Source organism: Squalius cephalus (genome assembly GCF_949319135.1).
Source record: "Squalius cephalus genome assembly, chromosome: 19".
In the NCBI taxonomy this organism is placed as follows: domain Eukaryota; kingdom Metazoa; phylum Chordata; class Actinopteri; order Cypriniformes; family Leuciscidae; genus Squalius; species Squalius cephalus.
Genome location: NC_137140.1, coordinates 3,998,250 through 4,015,621, shown reverse-complemented (window position 1 = coordinate 4,015,621; position 17,372 = coordinate 3,998,250). Strand labels below are relative to the sequence as shown.

At 37.3% G+C, this 17,372-nt stretch overlaps 1 protein-coding gene across 7 annotated transcripts in view; it reads left to right on the top strand.

Annotated features, from left to right (window-relative positions):
* Nucleotides 1-17,372, top strand: part of tanc2b (tetratricopeptide repeat, ankyrin repeat and coiled-coil containing 2b) — a 187,730-nt gene that overhangs the window by 111,059 nt on the left and 59,299 nt on the right. Inside the window, exon 1 of one of the 7 annotated variants that reach the window (XM_079851840.1) lies at nucleotides 16,626-16,709. The exons of the other annotated variants lie outside the window; for them this stretch is intronic. Within the exon in view, the coding sequence (XP_079707966.1) occupies nucleotides 16,691-16,709 (19 nt within the window). The 5' untranslated portion in view covers nucleotides 16,626-16,690. Of the gene's footprint in view, nucleotides 1-16,625; nucleotides 16,710-17,372 lie in introns of those variants that run through there. 7 annotated transcript variants of the gene reach the window in all.

Genomic DNA, 17,372 nt, shown 5'->3' with positions numbered 1-17,372 from the left:
GATATTATCAGATGAGACTGTCCTGGCTCTGAGCGCGAGCTTGTGAGGCTCCGCCCCCTGGGCCGGCAGCAGCAGTTCATTTGCATTTAAAGGGATACACACTAAAACGGCACGTTTTTCTGAGCCCCCAAAAAATGACAATTTAAACATGCTGTAAAAAAATATCTGTGGGGTATTTTGAGCTAAAACTTCACATACACTCTCTGGGGACATCAGAGACTTATTTTACATCTTGTGAAAAGGGTCATAATAGGTGCCCTTTAAATTCCACTGCTAAATCTTATTGGTCTAAAATCTTGCTCCACACATTCAACAAATAGGTAAATATACATCAAATATATTGTAATGTGCTGTGAATATGATGCATCGCTTTGACTTGAGCATAGACAGACGAGTTGGAGTAGAAACCCCGGTTAACCTTTGGGATGAAGTGTAGCGGTGACGGTGAGCCAGCGTGAGTGGCTGATCTCACTGATGATCTTGTGTCTGAATGAGAACAAATCCCCACAGCTATGTTACAACATCTCATGGAAAGCTTCCCAGAAGAGTCAAAGCTGTTAGGGAAAACCAGCTCCATATTAAAGGGATACTTCACCGATTAGCATTAAGCTTTGTATCAGTCGAAACCCGGTAGTATTTTGGCATGACCGTGCTTCCTTCCCTCATGTCCCCCTGAGACGAGAGATTTCTGTATTGTGTGTCTGGAAAAAAACCTCAGATGATGCAAAAATCGTCATTTAGCTCATCAGAGGCTTTTGTGTCCAGAGGCGAGAGACTCCAGCCAGTAGGAGGAGCTCATCCTGCATGTCTTCAACCCGCCCATAGGGGGATCTCACCAAAAAAACACCGTCTTTTCAGTTTCGAGTCACTAGTAGTCTAGCTGTATAATTTCTCCTGATACTGCCCTCTGTAACCGGTAGGCGTGGCTTGGGAGTGTCCTCGTAGGGCAGCGAAGCAAGTGCATTCTGGGAGTTGTTGTCTTTCATCCACATGAGTCAAAAATACATTTTCCGGCTTTTCTCAGTCTAGAAGGCTCCAACTTCTACAATAATTTCACATTTCTACTACATAAATGACCCAATTTAAATACACATTCATCTTTACAGCGGTGAAATATCCCTTTAATGATAATGCTTTTGAAATGAAATGTTCAGCGATTCAAAATTGTTCAAAATTCATGAATAATTTTGATGAAAGATTTTGATCCACTTCAAATGTTGTCTACTGTATTTGTTTGTTTATTTATGTGTCAATTATTTTTATTTTTATTTTTTGAGCAGGAGTTTTAAGTGCCTTTGAATGGAACTTAGTGTTTCAAAAAAGACAAGCATTTGGCACCAGTTGTATCATTTGGACTCCTTTTAAAAGCATTGTATAAAGAGTGGTGAACTGTGAATCAGTAAATCCCCTTGCTCTCATCTCGGCCTCAAATTACTCAATCACTGAGAAGTCAATAGGCTTCAAGAATACTGAAATATTGAACAATATTTAGTGGTTAAGATATGCGTCTGAACCATGGAAACTTTTAAACACTCAGCAAGGGTCAGTTTCCATGTGAGATCCATATGTTTTTTCGTTTTCAACCGTAAATGGAGACATTTAGAAAAATGTCCCTGCAATCCAGGTGGACGGTGATTCGCTTTGTTAAAGGAGAACTCCGGTCAATTTTAACATTGAGCTCATTTTTTTGTACATTTGGAGTGCTGTCAATACAGAGAACAACGACAAAAATCGGTGTTGCCTACACCGAGTTATTCTATTTTTAAAATTTGCACCCTGTTGACTTCAATGGGGCAAGTACTAAACCTGCTTTTAGCCTCTTGACATCCTTGATGTGTCATTACAAGTGCACAGAAAATGTGAGTGATTCCTTCCGAGTGAACACGAGTGAATTTGACTGCAGTAGATGTGAAAGAAATGTATAAAAATGATGTTATTTAAGCCAGCGCAAATACCTTTGTTTACATCCTGTTTTTCGGGTGAAGTCCAAAGTAGTCGATTGCCGAGTTCACGCGCATAGGTTTAGTTACCTATGATCACGCGCGTGAACTCGGCAATCGACCGATTTTTGTCGTTGTTCTCTGTATTGACAGCACTCCAAATGTACAAAAAAATGAGCTCAATGTTAAAATTGACCGGAGTTCTCCTTTAACCTAAAAACCAGCATAACAGTCTATAGACTCATATTCTGAAGCCATACAATTGCTCTGTCATCAGCAACAGAAAATAAATACTTTTCATGTCTCAAGGATTTAGGCGACTCTGATCATACTGGGCTGTGTTACTGTGAACGCTTCGACGGGTGTCACACTGTGATCGTGGTTCAGATGTTTGTGCTTCACTGTAAATGGATGTTTCTCTGTTTATCTGGAGAAAGTGCAGAAGACCTGCTGGAGCTCCTGTCCTCTTCCTCCGGTTACCATGGCGATCCGGGCCGCACATTCATGATGTGGCTGTGCAGCTCAGTCAGAATGTGTTGTCATTGTGTGTGTGTGTGTGTGTGTGTGTGTGTGTGTGTGTGTGTGTGTGTGTGTGTGTGTGTGTGTGTGGACTGCCCACAGGTGCGAGTGCTGTTGCTCACCCTCTTTGGCACTGAAAGGCAGGTTTGGTTTTCACACCGTCTCTACAGTGTTTCATTCTCCTGTATTGCAGTGCCGGTGCATGTTATATATTATGATAAATCTGCCAGTTAAAGCCTCCAGGGGCTGAATTTTAATAGACACAGCTAAACATGCCAATTGCTTTAGGTACTATATAATGAGATATAGAATATAGAGGTATATAAGGCTTTCGTGACTTAAATGTGTGTAATTGTCCTATTTCATAAACAATTAAACAATTGTTTATAAAATAAACAATTCTATCTACTTTATGAACTAAAATAATGTTGAATAAAAAATTTTAAAGGTACAAGAGCTATACACACAATTATGCCATCCACTACCGCAATACTGTAGATAGAACATTTATTTATTTATTTCACCTATCAGTCATATTTAATCATATAATACATAAAAAGCTATATTTAGTATTATTATTTCCCATGCCAATTGCTTGAGGTTTGTTTGAAGATGTTTTTTTTTTTTGGGGGGGGGGGGGCAACCTTTTGCCAATTGGCAATATATATATAAAATTAATTATGTATTTGCTCTGAAATGGCTTAAAATAACTTTTTTTTTTTTGGGGTCATTTTGAACCATCAGTCCTATTTTTATTTAATTAGTGCTATCAAATCAATTTAATCGTGATTAATCGCATCTAACATAAAAGTTTGTGAATATATAATGTGTGTGTGTGTGTGTGTGTGTGTGTGTGTGTGTGTGTGTGTGTGTGTGTGTGTGTGTGTGTGTGTGTGTGTGTGTGTGTGTGTGTGTGTGTGTGTGTGTGTGTGTGTGTGTGTGTGTGTGTGTAATGAGTCGTGAAACAGCTTTTTGCCTTTTTAATGGGACAGTGAAGAACCAGATCAAACTCAAACCTGGGTCAACATGAGCATGTTACTATAGTTTAGTTTAGTTTCATATTCACCACAAGATCACTGTGTACATATTGTGAACATTGAATTAATGAAGAGAAATCCATGCTAGTGAAATGATCTGATAAAGCCACTAAATATATTTTTTGCACATCAACATAGTCTCTGTGTGCATTTCCAGTAAAAGGATTGTGGGTATCAGCGGGGTAATTGAGTGTCAGGATCATTAATGTGATGACGGCCGAGCATCAGACGCTTCTCGCGCATTAAACAGCAGCGCGTCTCTTAATATCCTTTCTCTCCTCTGCTCGTTCCACAATCAACATGCGCTGGAAAGATGTCATTTTGATTAGCTCACTGAAGAAAGCTTAGTGCTGTGACATCATTAACTGTGTTTTCGTTCGCTCATTAACACAGAGGATGAGCTAACCGTCACGCGACACCCAGACGCTGTTATTCACACACCTCGCGGATTGCAGCAGTATTTGTGCGTTGTGCCTGATAACCTGCATTAAATGACTTGCACACTCACCTTCCCGGCAGTTCCGAGGCTTGCTTGAAAAATACATTTAAATTTGATTTCGTTTTCAAATCATATTTGTTCCCAACATGATGTTTTATCATCTATACCAGAATGTTATTATTCTGTTCAGATAAAGTAGTCATAAGCCGATATTACATTTTCAGTGCTGATACCCGTGACTGCTGGTCGATATATATACCTCATTAAAATACAGTAAAATCAGTAATATTGTGAAATAATATAACAATTTAAAATAGCTGTTTGAAATGTAATTTATTCCTGTGATGCAAAGCTGTATTTTTCAGCATCATTACTCCAGTCTTCAGTGTCACATGATCCTTCAGAAATCTTTCTAATATGCTGATTCCTTATTAATGTTTTTTAACAGTCGTGTATATTTATTAATGGATCCCTGTGTTGGAGGGATTGAAAAGTTGACGTTTTATTGATTTGTTTTTGCGATTACATCTTCAAAATCACTGCATTCTCAGCCTTTTCTGTCGCAGCGTAAACCGTAGTGTTTTCTAGCACTATATGTTGACATTTGATATTGTTATGATGCTTTAAAATAAGCTGAATCTTTTTGCTTCAGGTGTTTTTTCCAACCAAAGCTCATATTGTGATAGATGCATTTATACAAATCAGTGACATACTGTAATAACAAATCAATTCAAGATTGTAAGTAAATATAAATGGTTCATAAATATTCTCTAACCTCTACTGTATTGCACATGCTGCATATTTCACATCAGGTTTCGTGATAGACAGAAATGCACGTGAATGAATGTGCCGTCGAAGACAGACAGGAGTTTAAAGCTCTACGATTTAATCATCACACTCAATCAGATGCACTCATTGTACATAAACGTTCACACATGAACCAGCCGCAGTCGCGTCAGGGTTTTGAGAGCGTCTTCATTGCAGCTGACCTCAAATGAACTCGGACACGCGCTCACACACAAGTGCAGCCCAGTTGTTTAGCACTCTCAGAGATGCAGCAGATGTTGCACGACATGTGTGAATGTGTGTAGAAAGCTCTGCACTATCTAAAGGAAGTATTAGACATGCTCTACTGAACCCTGGCTAGGGTTTGTTTTGTTAGGAGTGTGTGTTCTCCTCTGAAGTGTATTAGTGTACATTAACCTAAAATGCTCAAAACACATAATTGTTCTCATGACAGTGATCCACGCTTTGAAAAGCATTAGATTCATGAATTTATGCACCAGTTCTAGAGCTTGTCTGAATTTACAATGATCAAAGAATAAAACAAGTTTTTCTTGCATAAGAAAATGAAGCGTATTTTAAAATTGAGGCATGATATTTATGAACTCACAAAGCTTGTAAAATAAAATGTGTTCAGCGTGTACTAGACTGACAGCAAAAAGTGCCATGATACAGTACTGTTATGTTTGTTGGACATTGTGTCACCATCTAATTAGTTCCATACTGATAGGGATAAACTGATATTACATATTTCTGATAATTACTTTCAACCCAAGACATAATGTTACTGAAAACCCAAGTTTGGTTTGAAGATGAAAAATGAACAATAAAATTTTAACAAAATAAAATTGAGAAGAAAAACTGCATTAAGATTTTATCTCATTGGCAAATAGTTATTTTAGTTTTTTTTCCTGTTTTGAGCATAAACATCATTAACTGTTATGTATGCTGAAAAACTATTTGCCAATGAGGCAAAGAATAAACTTTAATTCAATAAATATATTCTGGATCGTTTTCCATGAACACCTGAACCCTGGAGAAGCACCTGCAGATGGGAGGGGCCGATGGCATGGGAGGGGTTTAAAGTGGGCGGAGCTACACATGTGGGAGTGGCTCGTCTCTGTGAGAAGATTCTTCAATCACAACAAACTCTGACATGACGTGAGTGTCTCAGTCAGCCGGTGATTGTTCTGATCTCACGGAATATTAATATCCTATGACAATTCAGCCCGTTCTCATCCCAAGGCGTCATATACTGACGCTTTTGACATTTCGTCTACATCAAACGCACATGGCACCCTTTAGCGTCAATATGAGACAGACAGATATGGGCCAGAAGGCGCCTCCTAGCGGTCTAACCCTAACCCTACCCCAGACCTAAACCTACCCATAACCGAACAAAGCTATCTGCGTCTCATATTGACGCTAAAGGGTGCCATGTGCGTTCAATGTAGACGAAATGTCAAAAGCGTCAGTATATGACGCCCTAGGATGAGAATGCGTTGGACGTTTTGCTTATCAAGTATATACATCTTGTTTACCAGAATGCAAGGCATAAATACAGAAAGATAAGATCTGATTGGGCCATCTGGTCAGTGTGATGCTTGAGTTTCTTTGTATGTGTTTGATTGATGTTCAGGACCAGTGAATGCATAAAGAGAGCAGGGAGACGTGGAATGGCATTGTACAAGTCTCAGAACAATAGTGCAGTATGTTATGCATAGCAGTGTTTAGAGTTCAGCATCATGATAGCATTCATGCACTCTAGCTAAAAACAGCATTCGTACACGGAAACACACCGAACTCACACGCAACTTCATTTGTCTTGTTGCCCACATGGTGTTTGAACACATCCAGTGAGTGAGGCTGTTCTGCTGCTCCTCATAAGGGCTGTTGGTTTCAGAGAGTCACATGACCACTGTATCCGCACTGCCTCCTGCTGTTGTTCAGGCATCTGTCAGTGTGTGAATGCTTCACATTTCCCCGTGAGCTGGTTTCATGTTCAGCGATTCCTCCACCATCTGAAGCTCTCGTGGAATGCGGTTCAAGTTAAGTCCCATTGAGTCTGACACTACTATCACAGAAAACAAATATTAAGATTGTTAGATGATTTCTAATTTCCCCATGTGTGCTTTCTGTTAATCTTAAGTACAATGTGTTGGGTCAGAGATCGTGATGCAAATTATTTGTTTAAATTCAGGCCAAACTGTCAATGAATAGAACAAAAGAGTTTATTTTTATTTTTATTATAATCATATTTAATTATTTAATCGTTAACACTTTACAATAAGGTCTCATTCGTTATGCATTAGATAATACGGACTAACAATGAACAGCATTTATTAATCTTTGTTAATGTTTGTTCATGTTAGTTCACAACTTTAGATTTTAAATATGTATTCATAAATGCAGAAGTATTGCTAATTTTTGGTTCATGTTTACTATAATTAACTAATGTTCACAAATGAAACCAGCATTTGAGTCATGCTAGAAAGGGTCAATGAAGAAAATATAGAAACATTTACAAATTTCTTTAAAACATTTAACAAATGACCTGTTAATCATTATTTCATGTTGAACGTTTATTATGAAGTGTTACTGAGAAAATCTTAATACTCTGATTTTTACTCTGAATTAATTGATTTAATTAAACAATATGTGTAAATAAATTGGTTGGTCCAGTATGTCTAATAATATTTGCAATATAGCACATCTTCTCATGTCTTATTGCTCAAGTATTGATTTTTGTCCCATAATCAGATCACGTAATGAAATAGATATGAAATGAAATCAGGTGAATTATACATTTCTTTAAAACATTGCATTCCATATTAATGAATTACCTGTTAATCATTATTTAATGTTGAACATTTATTTATTAAGTATTAGAGAGAAAATCTAGATTTTTAATACTGGGGGTTGACAAGCACTATTCTAAATGAAAGAGTTTGTTTGTTTGTTTGTTTGTTTAATTAGTGAATCAGTTTAAAGAGGTAAGAATTTTCATGTATTCATTTGCTTTTGTATGGCCAATGTGTGAACAGCTAGTAATGAAACTTAAAAAACAAGACCTTCCCTGACTTCCTATGTTGTCTATGAAAGCCTTTAGACTGATTTTTATTTGAAGGAAAATCAAAAGGATGTGACGTTTATGCGCTTTGAGAGCCTCTCTTCTTTTCTGACACACTAATGCTTATACAATGTTCAGAATAATGCCTATTCTGTACTGTAATGTCAATGTGTCGTGCAAAGAAAAAGGATTCATTCAAACTATAGTCTCACATAGCCAGATCTATATAGTCTATAATCTCACATATACTTTATAATCAAACTATCATAACAGCACAATTTTAATTATCTCGATGCCGGTGAATCGCAGGGTTGCTGCAAACATTTCCACATCGCTATGATCAGATGCTTTCTGAATTGCTGTATTCAATGCTGTCATTTTTGTTGTGTTTATTTTGTCATTGAGAGGAAAGCACTCAGCACATATTTACATACTCGTCTAAACGTCGCTCTCAGGAGTGTGGACGGCGTCAGGATGTTCGTTAAAAGCATATTGCTGCAAAGGTATTTCATTCTTTTAAGCAAAGAACGAAAAAGATCTTCACTGTGAGTATATCAGGCCATCGAATCACGTTCAGTCTCCTGTATGTTGCGTGTGCACGAGTGCGAGCAGTAATTAGCCGGCTGCAGTTCACTAAACGGCCACCGGTGTCACTAATAAGAAGGGTTTCTGAATTCTACATACAGCCCCTTTAATAATGTACTGTTGTAATACGATTTGTTTGTCCAATATGCCTAACAATGCCCTGTAGTCACGACTATATTCACAATATAGAACAGCCGCTCATATAAGTATTGATTTTTGTCTCATAATCAGATCACATAATGAAATAATGGATATGAAATTAAATCAGTTGAGTGTATCTGTGGAACTATTACAATCCAATGTTCTACCATTAGAGGTAGTGAAACCCTATCCTCCCTTTGACTTGATCCATCTGTTGTCTCTGACCTTGGCTGATGACCTTTCTCTGTCATCACCACCCCCTGTTTTTGTGTGTGTATTCTCGGCTCCTCTGTGAAAAGCTGAGTTAGTGAGGAGGTCCTCGATTCTCGTGTCTGATCTCGGCTGTCGTAACGGCGGTCACATCTCCTGCTGGGACTGCAGAGCTCTTCTGTTTCTCTGTCTGCATCTGTTGGTGACTCATTCAGTACATTTTAGAGCTTTGCATTCAGAGTTGCATGTTAGTGCAGACAACTGTTAGCTAAGCTTGTGTGTGCAGACCATAGACTGTAAAAAAAGATGGACTATGTGTCTCCACCTCCTTGAACTGCAGAATAATGAAGACAAATGTCCCAGAAATGGCCGCTGTCATCTTGCGCTAGTGACTTCATTTGGAGCCAGAGTCTGTGCAGTAGTGTTCGTGAGGTAATGATCGTCACCTTTTTTATAGCATCAAATAACTAACTAAAAACAACGTATTCGAAAAGCGAACACTCGGCTTGATAAGAACTACCTAAAATGGCAAAACCCGTCTGTGGGAAACATTTATTTGAAGTGTATTTTGTTTTTTTAGTTTGACTCACATCCCATTCACTTACATTGTGAATAGAGGGTGGGGTTTATGACCTATACTGCAACCAGCCACCAGGGGGCGATATAAACGCTTTGGCTCCACTTTTCAAGATGTGTGCGGCAACGAACGAGCAAACTTGTTGAAGATTAGCCGATGGGCTGTCGATTCATTTAAATAAGCGATTTCATCAGAAAAGCCATTTATTCAGCATAGTGAAGCCTCTCCTCCATTGACATCCATTAAAGAAAACTGACTCTTTTCTCCTTCCCTGCGTACGGCAGCGTTAGCTGGCATTATGTGGCTTCCAGTGGCTTTGCAGACAGTCATAAGCTTTTAGGCCTTGTTTACACCTGGTGTTTAAATCCATCTTTTTTAACTCAATTTCAACCACTTCTGTCCTGATTTCTCAGAGGGTCTATGGGCGGGTAAATGTATGGGTTTTATCAGATCTTATGATCTAATGGACAAAATAAGCTTGTACAATTTACATATAAATGCGCCCAGAGACGACAGAAAAACATATGGAGAGCAGCAGTGGCGAGGAAGGCGAGTCAGTGGAGATCACACAAGCAATCTGCAAACTTTACTCTAGAGGTATGGCGGTGGAGAAGTCTCAAACCCCAGTCAATTAAACACTACAGAAAATGAAAGTAAAAACATCTGACGCTACATTAACGGTTCATATTCTCTCAGAGACGATGAGAGCAGAATCTACCTTAACGTGCTGAACACGGTATAACTGTCTTCATTTATTTTCTTAATGTTTCTCTTGTGGCCCATAAGTATAGGAAAAAATAAGAAGAGAAGTATTTATTTTTAAACAAGTTGTTTTTGAAATGTTAATCTTATATTTTCCTGCACTTATAACTATTGTGGGGAAATTTAATTGTAACTAATAGCCTATTAATTTAATAATAATAGTAATTTATTAGGTCAGCTGATGCGCTACGCCACTGGTCCGCTACGCCACTGGAGAGCAACAGCTTTAGTTTCTGTTCTGACAGCGGCAAGACCAGCCGAACGCAGGAATGGTGGGCGAACATTGAGCTTGGTACATTTTTCATTTTCAAACCAAACTTGGGTCTCTAGCCAAAGTTTAAATCCCGTCTGGCTAGAGCTCTTCCCATAATGTTTACGCATAAGGTCAGTAGACGGTCTTTTGTGGCTGTTTGAACACATTCGACAACATGAACGTTTACACTACTAAAGCAATCCGGTCAAATGTGTTTTCGACTGGTCGAGAGTGGACAAGCTCAAAACCTTTTAAACCCCGTTTACACCTGTCGTCCACTTGTGATCCGATCGACCAAAATGCATCTTAATACCAGGTGTGAACAGGGCCTTACACACTAAACCCGGTGAATTACCAATTGACTTTTCCTATAGACAAACGTGCTGTTTACACAAGCAACAACCTTCCGTCTTTCCACCTGTAAGAAGGCATTCACACATCAGTACCAAAAACTAGTTGCACTCACACTAGCTGTTCTGAAGTCTGATTGCTTGTGGGAAGAAACCGTTTTTGAGTCTGGATGTTCTGGTCTGAATGCTTCTCAGCCTCGTCCCAGATGAGCTTGAACCCGACATGGGAAGGATGAGCGAGAGGAGTCTTGATGATGGAGGTGGTCCTCTTCACACACCTAGTGTTGTAAAGGTCCTCAAGCCCCAGTGATACGCTGTGCCGTCTTCACTGCTCGCTGTAGGGCTTTCCTGTCAGATGCTGAGCAGTTTCCACACCAGATGGTTAGAACATTCTCAATGTGATAGTCTGTATTTTTTCTAAATTTTGCATGTAAAAAACTTTACTAGAGGTGTAACAACTGTTTTAGCTGCAGTGTGTATGTGCATTGTCTATGCTACACGATTTAAAAAAGAGGTGGTGCTTTTCAGGCTAATAGATTTTTGACATGCTTTAAACGCTGATATTCTGGCCATAGATATGTGAAAGGGTGTTGACTCAATGTCTTGAGTGTTTTTGGAAACGCTGACCCAAGTCTGCACCTGTTTTCCACAGCAAAGCCTCCTCCGTTTGCACACCCCTCATCCGTATTCCAGTCATGTGTAAAATCTGGAGTAGTTTGTCTTGGTCTGTTTTGAGAGCTCGGTCAGCGGCCTGTGAAAAAGGTCGATTTTAGCCAATCCTCATCCCTCTTAAACTCTGCCAAGCACACTATCTGCTATTAGCTTTACTAATGTGGGAAAGATTGGCATTGCTTAGATCGACATGGGGGAATTCATTTTGAAGGAATTGCAGGCACTTGTAGTGTGTTTGTTTTGGTAGTCTTGGCTCAATTGGTTTAGATAAAAAAATAAAAATACAACATAATAAGACAAGTTGAACTGAACCCATGTGTATTTTATTTAAACAAAACATGAACAAACACAAAATGAACAAAGACTTAGCTTGACTTGAGCATGAACGCACAGTGGAAACATGAGGGCTATATATACTATCATGGACCTGAGCATGATCAAGACAATGAACCAATGACAAAACAGAACTGAGTATCACATGACAAGATAAACCAATGGAAACAAAACACGTGAAACAGAAGCAGCACATGACATGATCACATGAGGAACAGGGGAACCACATGACAAAATTAGGAACGTAAGGTGTGTTGGACTTCATGCGGCGCTGTACAGATCGATCTGCGTCTGACTTTCAGCAGTGCATGCCAGTTAGAAATGTTATCCGAGTTGAGACAGCGCCGACGCCACGTGACTGACGTATGGCATCAAAATACCGTAAGAGTGATAAGAGAGTGGACGGCTGACACAATATAACAAAAAAACTCTTTTCATATAACCATAATGTTATATTGTGTCATGTTATCAACATAACACCGATTTAAAATATATAGACCCACTTTAATGGTATTTAAATAGTATAGGGTTATGTTGGACTGAATTCTTCTACAGATTTGAGCACACCTTATGACTATGAGAATTTCAAAATAAAAGACAAACCACAAAACAGACATGACAAAATATATCATTCTAATATAATATTATATCAAATTATAGGAGATGAAACATTAAAGGATTTTATTTTAAAAAATTAATATAATATTAAAATTATGTTTTTTTATAAATATTCTTAATAACAAGGAAGCAACAGGAGAGATATAATTATATAAAATAATATATATATACATATATATATATATATATATATATATATATATATATATATAAAATAATTATAAAATAATATTATATATTATAAAATGATATATATATATATCATTTTAAAATATATAATATTATTTTATAATTATTTTATTATATATATATTTTTTTATCAAATATAAATATATTAATTTATAAATATATATTATATATTATTATATATTAAATATTATATATATTATTTTATTTTATCAAATATTATAAATTATATATATATTAGTGGTGTCAAATCAATTAATTGTGATTAATCACATCTAACATAGAAGTTTGTGTTTATATGTGTGCATATATATATATATATATATATATATACACAAAAACACACATATATATATATGTATATATGTATGTATTTATGCACAAACTTTATGTAAAACGTGATTTATATATATAGCGCTACTGTGCAGTGTGATATAGTATAATATAGCAATATAGTATCTGGACTTGACATTAGTTTCATGTTGTTTTAAAAAAAACAAGCAAAATCGTGTCTTGACTTGATGTTCATTATTATTGTTTGTAAAATAGAGCGGCTTTAACATTGTCATATCTGTTTTTGTGTTGTTGTGCCATTTTTGCGAAGTTGCTTCTTGACGGTTGTGATGTGCAACCTTTGCAGATGTTGTCCCGCCACAGTCCTGAGCGCAGCTGCTCTGTGTGTGTGTGTGTGTGTGTGAGAGAGACGAGTAATGAGTGGACTGAGACTCTATTCTCTTCCACCTCCCTCCCTCCGTCATCAGAGACTCTCCTTCACGACCTGCCGTGACTCTCAGTAGATGATGAATCTGTACATCGCCTCTTCTGCCAGACTCCAGGCCTCTCGCACCTGCACCGGTGCCGCTTCATGCCCGCCGGACACTCCTGCTGGGCAAGAGGGAAAACACAACAACAGCGAGACAACATGCCCACTCCCGGGAAACTACAGCCACCCTTCGTACCGCACGGCCTGTTGCCATAGCAACCATCTGTCTTCTCCGGAGCGCAGGAATGCAGGGATGACAGGACGGAGGGGGAGGTGGAGGAGGAGGAGGAGGACAAGGAAGTGCTTTATGCTTTCTTCTCCATCTGCATGTCTATGTGGGTCATTTCAGTGTTGAATGATCACTCGTTTGATCGTTGCATCTCTGGATCAGTCGATTCACGAATGAGTTACGAATACTATCACAAGCTCCAGCACTGTTATCAATATTATTTGTTGTTGTTTTTGGAATGGTACGAAACTTGGTAAAGGTTTTGACACTTGCTGTCTGAACACACAAACAAAAAAATCATGGACATGATTCGAAAAGGTTAAATGGTCCTGAATAAAATAGTCACACTTGTTCTGTTTACAGTCAAAAATAGGAGATGAATTTCATCTAGTGGAAGCGTTTGGTACTGCGACCAAACAATCTGACTGAAAGGTCATTTTTTGAGATATCAACCTCAAATTTGGAACACAGCTTGTTTAGATTAATGGCTTTGATTTTCTTTGTGTTTTGGAAAATATTTATTTCATAAAAATGTAAAATTGTATTTTTGTGCATTTCTGCCAAGTGTCATCTTTGAAAAGAGACCAAACTGAAGTCTGTGCTCCAAAGCATTCGAGATTTATGACAGTTTAAGTTGGAAATTTCATTTTCAGGTCTATGCTCAAAAAGTGAATGAATGGATTATAACTACAGCATAAATATAATTTAGTTCCATAAAATCCCTTAAAAATACAAAATATTAAATTAAAAACATTATCGAACTAAAATATAGTACAATCATTTCATTGAAATAAAAAAAAAAAACATGCAAACAGTGCCAGAGGATTAAGACATTTCGTAAAATTTTAAAATACAGTAAAAACTGTAACATTGTGAAATATTAATGCAATTTTAAATAACGGTTTTCTATGTGAATATATTGTAAAATGTCATTTTAATTCTGTGATAAAAGTTTAATTTCCAGCATCATTACTCCAGTCTTCAGTGTCACATGATCCTTCTTGAAACCCGTTGTGCTGCTTTATGTTTTTGTGGAAACCGTGATACATTTATGAATTTTTTTGCATTTTTTGCCAAATATAAGGTATATATTTAGAAATATCACTTTTGATAAATTTATTCCTGAATAAAAGTATTATAGTATTAGAATAAAAGGCCCAAAATATATAACATTGCAAATTATTACAATATACTATTTCTTAAAAAAGGCATGTGCAAATAAATGTTTTTTTATTACTACTTTTTGATGCATCCTAAAACAGACTGTTAAATATTATCTTTTCATCTGTTCCTGAACTAACAGTAACATAACGTCCCTTGATTATTTTTTTATTTTTACTGTGTTTATTTACTTAAATGAAACATTTTGAATCTCCTTGGCAACAAAGACTGTTTGGTTGAAATCACGGTTCCTCTTAATAATAAAAAAAAGCCTTTTTATGTATTTTGAATATGATCAAAAGGCAGTAAAATATAAAGATGTATTTAAGCTATATCCACCAGCCCTAAAGAGAAGTTTCTTAGATGTTCCATCTATAACATATGCGTTTGAGTACGTCACAAAGCTCATGTTTTGCACCAGTACACGGCGTGTGTCCTATAGATAGCAGCTCTGCAGTGTATTTGAGGTAGGAGCGTGGGTGCTGTGACTGTCTATGTATAGACGCATTTCCAGCACTGACATTCTCTCTACACAAACATACACTCAAATCTACCCAGACACACACACAAATGCTCAGTTTTATATAACCAACAAATCCAGAGCACTGCGCTGTGCTTGTTTTCAACAGATTTCCTGCTACAGAACGGAAAGGAATTTGAGAATACTTTTCAATTTGAGTCATTATGAGATTGATGAAGTCGGCACGGCCTGTCAGGCAGGTCCGACCCGTCCATTACGAGGCCTTCAGATGTTGCCTATATTTAAATTTAGCTCAGTGTTATCAGTCTGAGGACGACTGACATTGTTGCCGGATCACGCAGGCATGCAGGTTTAGAGTAAGTACTCTTTCACTTACAGGAAGAAGGTAAAAGTAAAGAGCAAGTTGTGTGTCAATCCCAGTTTGGTGTTTTTGTAGATCTCAGAACGCGTCTCTGATATGTTGATGTTTTGGAGTGTTAACATGGCAGGCCTGTGGAGGGTGTGTCTGTCAGCGGGGCAAGTTGAGACGCCTGTGTGATGTCGTCGGTCAGTTCTTCAGCTCGGTGAGATCATGCTCATGCGTTATGGCTCCAGGCTCATCGAGTAAAGCCGTTTGTCTGGTTTATCTGTTGTTGTTGTGCAGGACGGGGAGATTCACTCTCACGCTGATGTCTCTCAGTGATGTATAACTTGTAAAAGCACTGGCATTTCAACTATTTATATTTGTATCATGACATACAGTATGAGAGCTCTTTAATATAGCAGTTGTAGCGATGAGATTAAATAAGGTTTGAGATTAAATGTTAGTTTTGCCTGAAAACACCAATGTTTGCAATCAAAACTCCTAAAACATTTTTGGTTACACTTTATTTTAAGGTGTCATTGTTACAGTGTAATTATATATTTAAGTACTGAGTGATATTAAGCAACTACATGTACTTACTATAGGGTTAGGGATTGGTTGAGGGTTAGTTGCATGTAATTATGCATATTTTACTGTTATTACTACGGTAAGTACATGTAACATATGTAACAAGGACACTGTAAAATAGTGTTACCACTTTTTTTTTTCTTAGTGCAAAGAATATTTAAAAATAACCTTTCGAATGGAAAGACGTGGATATTAAAGGTTCTTCATGAAACCATCGATGCCAATAAAGAACCATTATTTTTCTCATTAATAAGAGAGTTTCTCATTAAATTCTGTGATATATATGATATCACATTCGTTTTATAGCTCTATATTCGTGCTGTATTTCAGTAGTTGTAGAATTTCTGTCCATTTTCATTTCCTTTACCAACTGAGAAATGTTTTTAGCCGTAACTTTCCTGATGTATAGAGAGTGATAACTGTCCTCTGGTGAGCTCTATGTTCTGATCTTCATTCAATGCTGTATTGTTTCCTGGGGTAGGACAGTCCAACAGCTGAATGTTTCAGTGAAGACTCATTATAAACACGCCCCATGACCGAAGAACACACACACACACACACACACACCGCTCTGGTTGTGTGTTCACCTACATTCACCTCTGTCTGTTGTTCGCGCCACACGCAGGATTAGTGTGTGATGTGTTGAAGGAATGGCATGCCAGGGAACAGGTGTGTTGTGGTTTTCTTTCTCGTCCTCATCTTCCTCTTCTCTCTCTCTGTCAGTTGTAGTTTCTCAGATTTTTCTTTGAATGAACGGTTGAGAAACTCCTCTCTCGTTCTGTTTTCACGATGTTAGCTTGTCTAAGCTTGGCTTTGGCCAGTGGTTCTCAGATGGTTTTGCTTCAGGATTTTTCATTGGACATGATATTGGACACAGAATCAAAAGTGATTATTAAAGTGATATTTCTGACTCTTGAATTCTGATGGGATGAGGAACGTTTGCAACTGTTGTAAAGTCGATATAAACACACATGATCGCATGTTTTATATTAACACGGAACATTAGGACTGCATTACTTTAAAGAATGATTTTGAAAATTATTAATAACTGATGTAACTTTGTATTTACATTGTTTTTACATTGCATTTGCATTTGCATTGTTGTGTATTTGGCACACATCTATCTATCTATCTATTTATCTATCTATCTATCTATCTATCTATCGTTCTATCGTTCTATCTATCGTTCTTTCAGTCTATCTATCTATTTCTATCTATCTATCTATCTATCTATCTATCTATCTATCTATCTATCTATCTATCTATCTATCTATCGTTCTATCTATTGTTCTTTCATTCTATCTATCTATCTATCTATCTATCTATCTATCT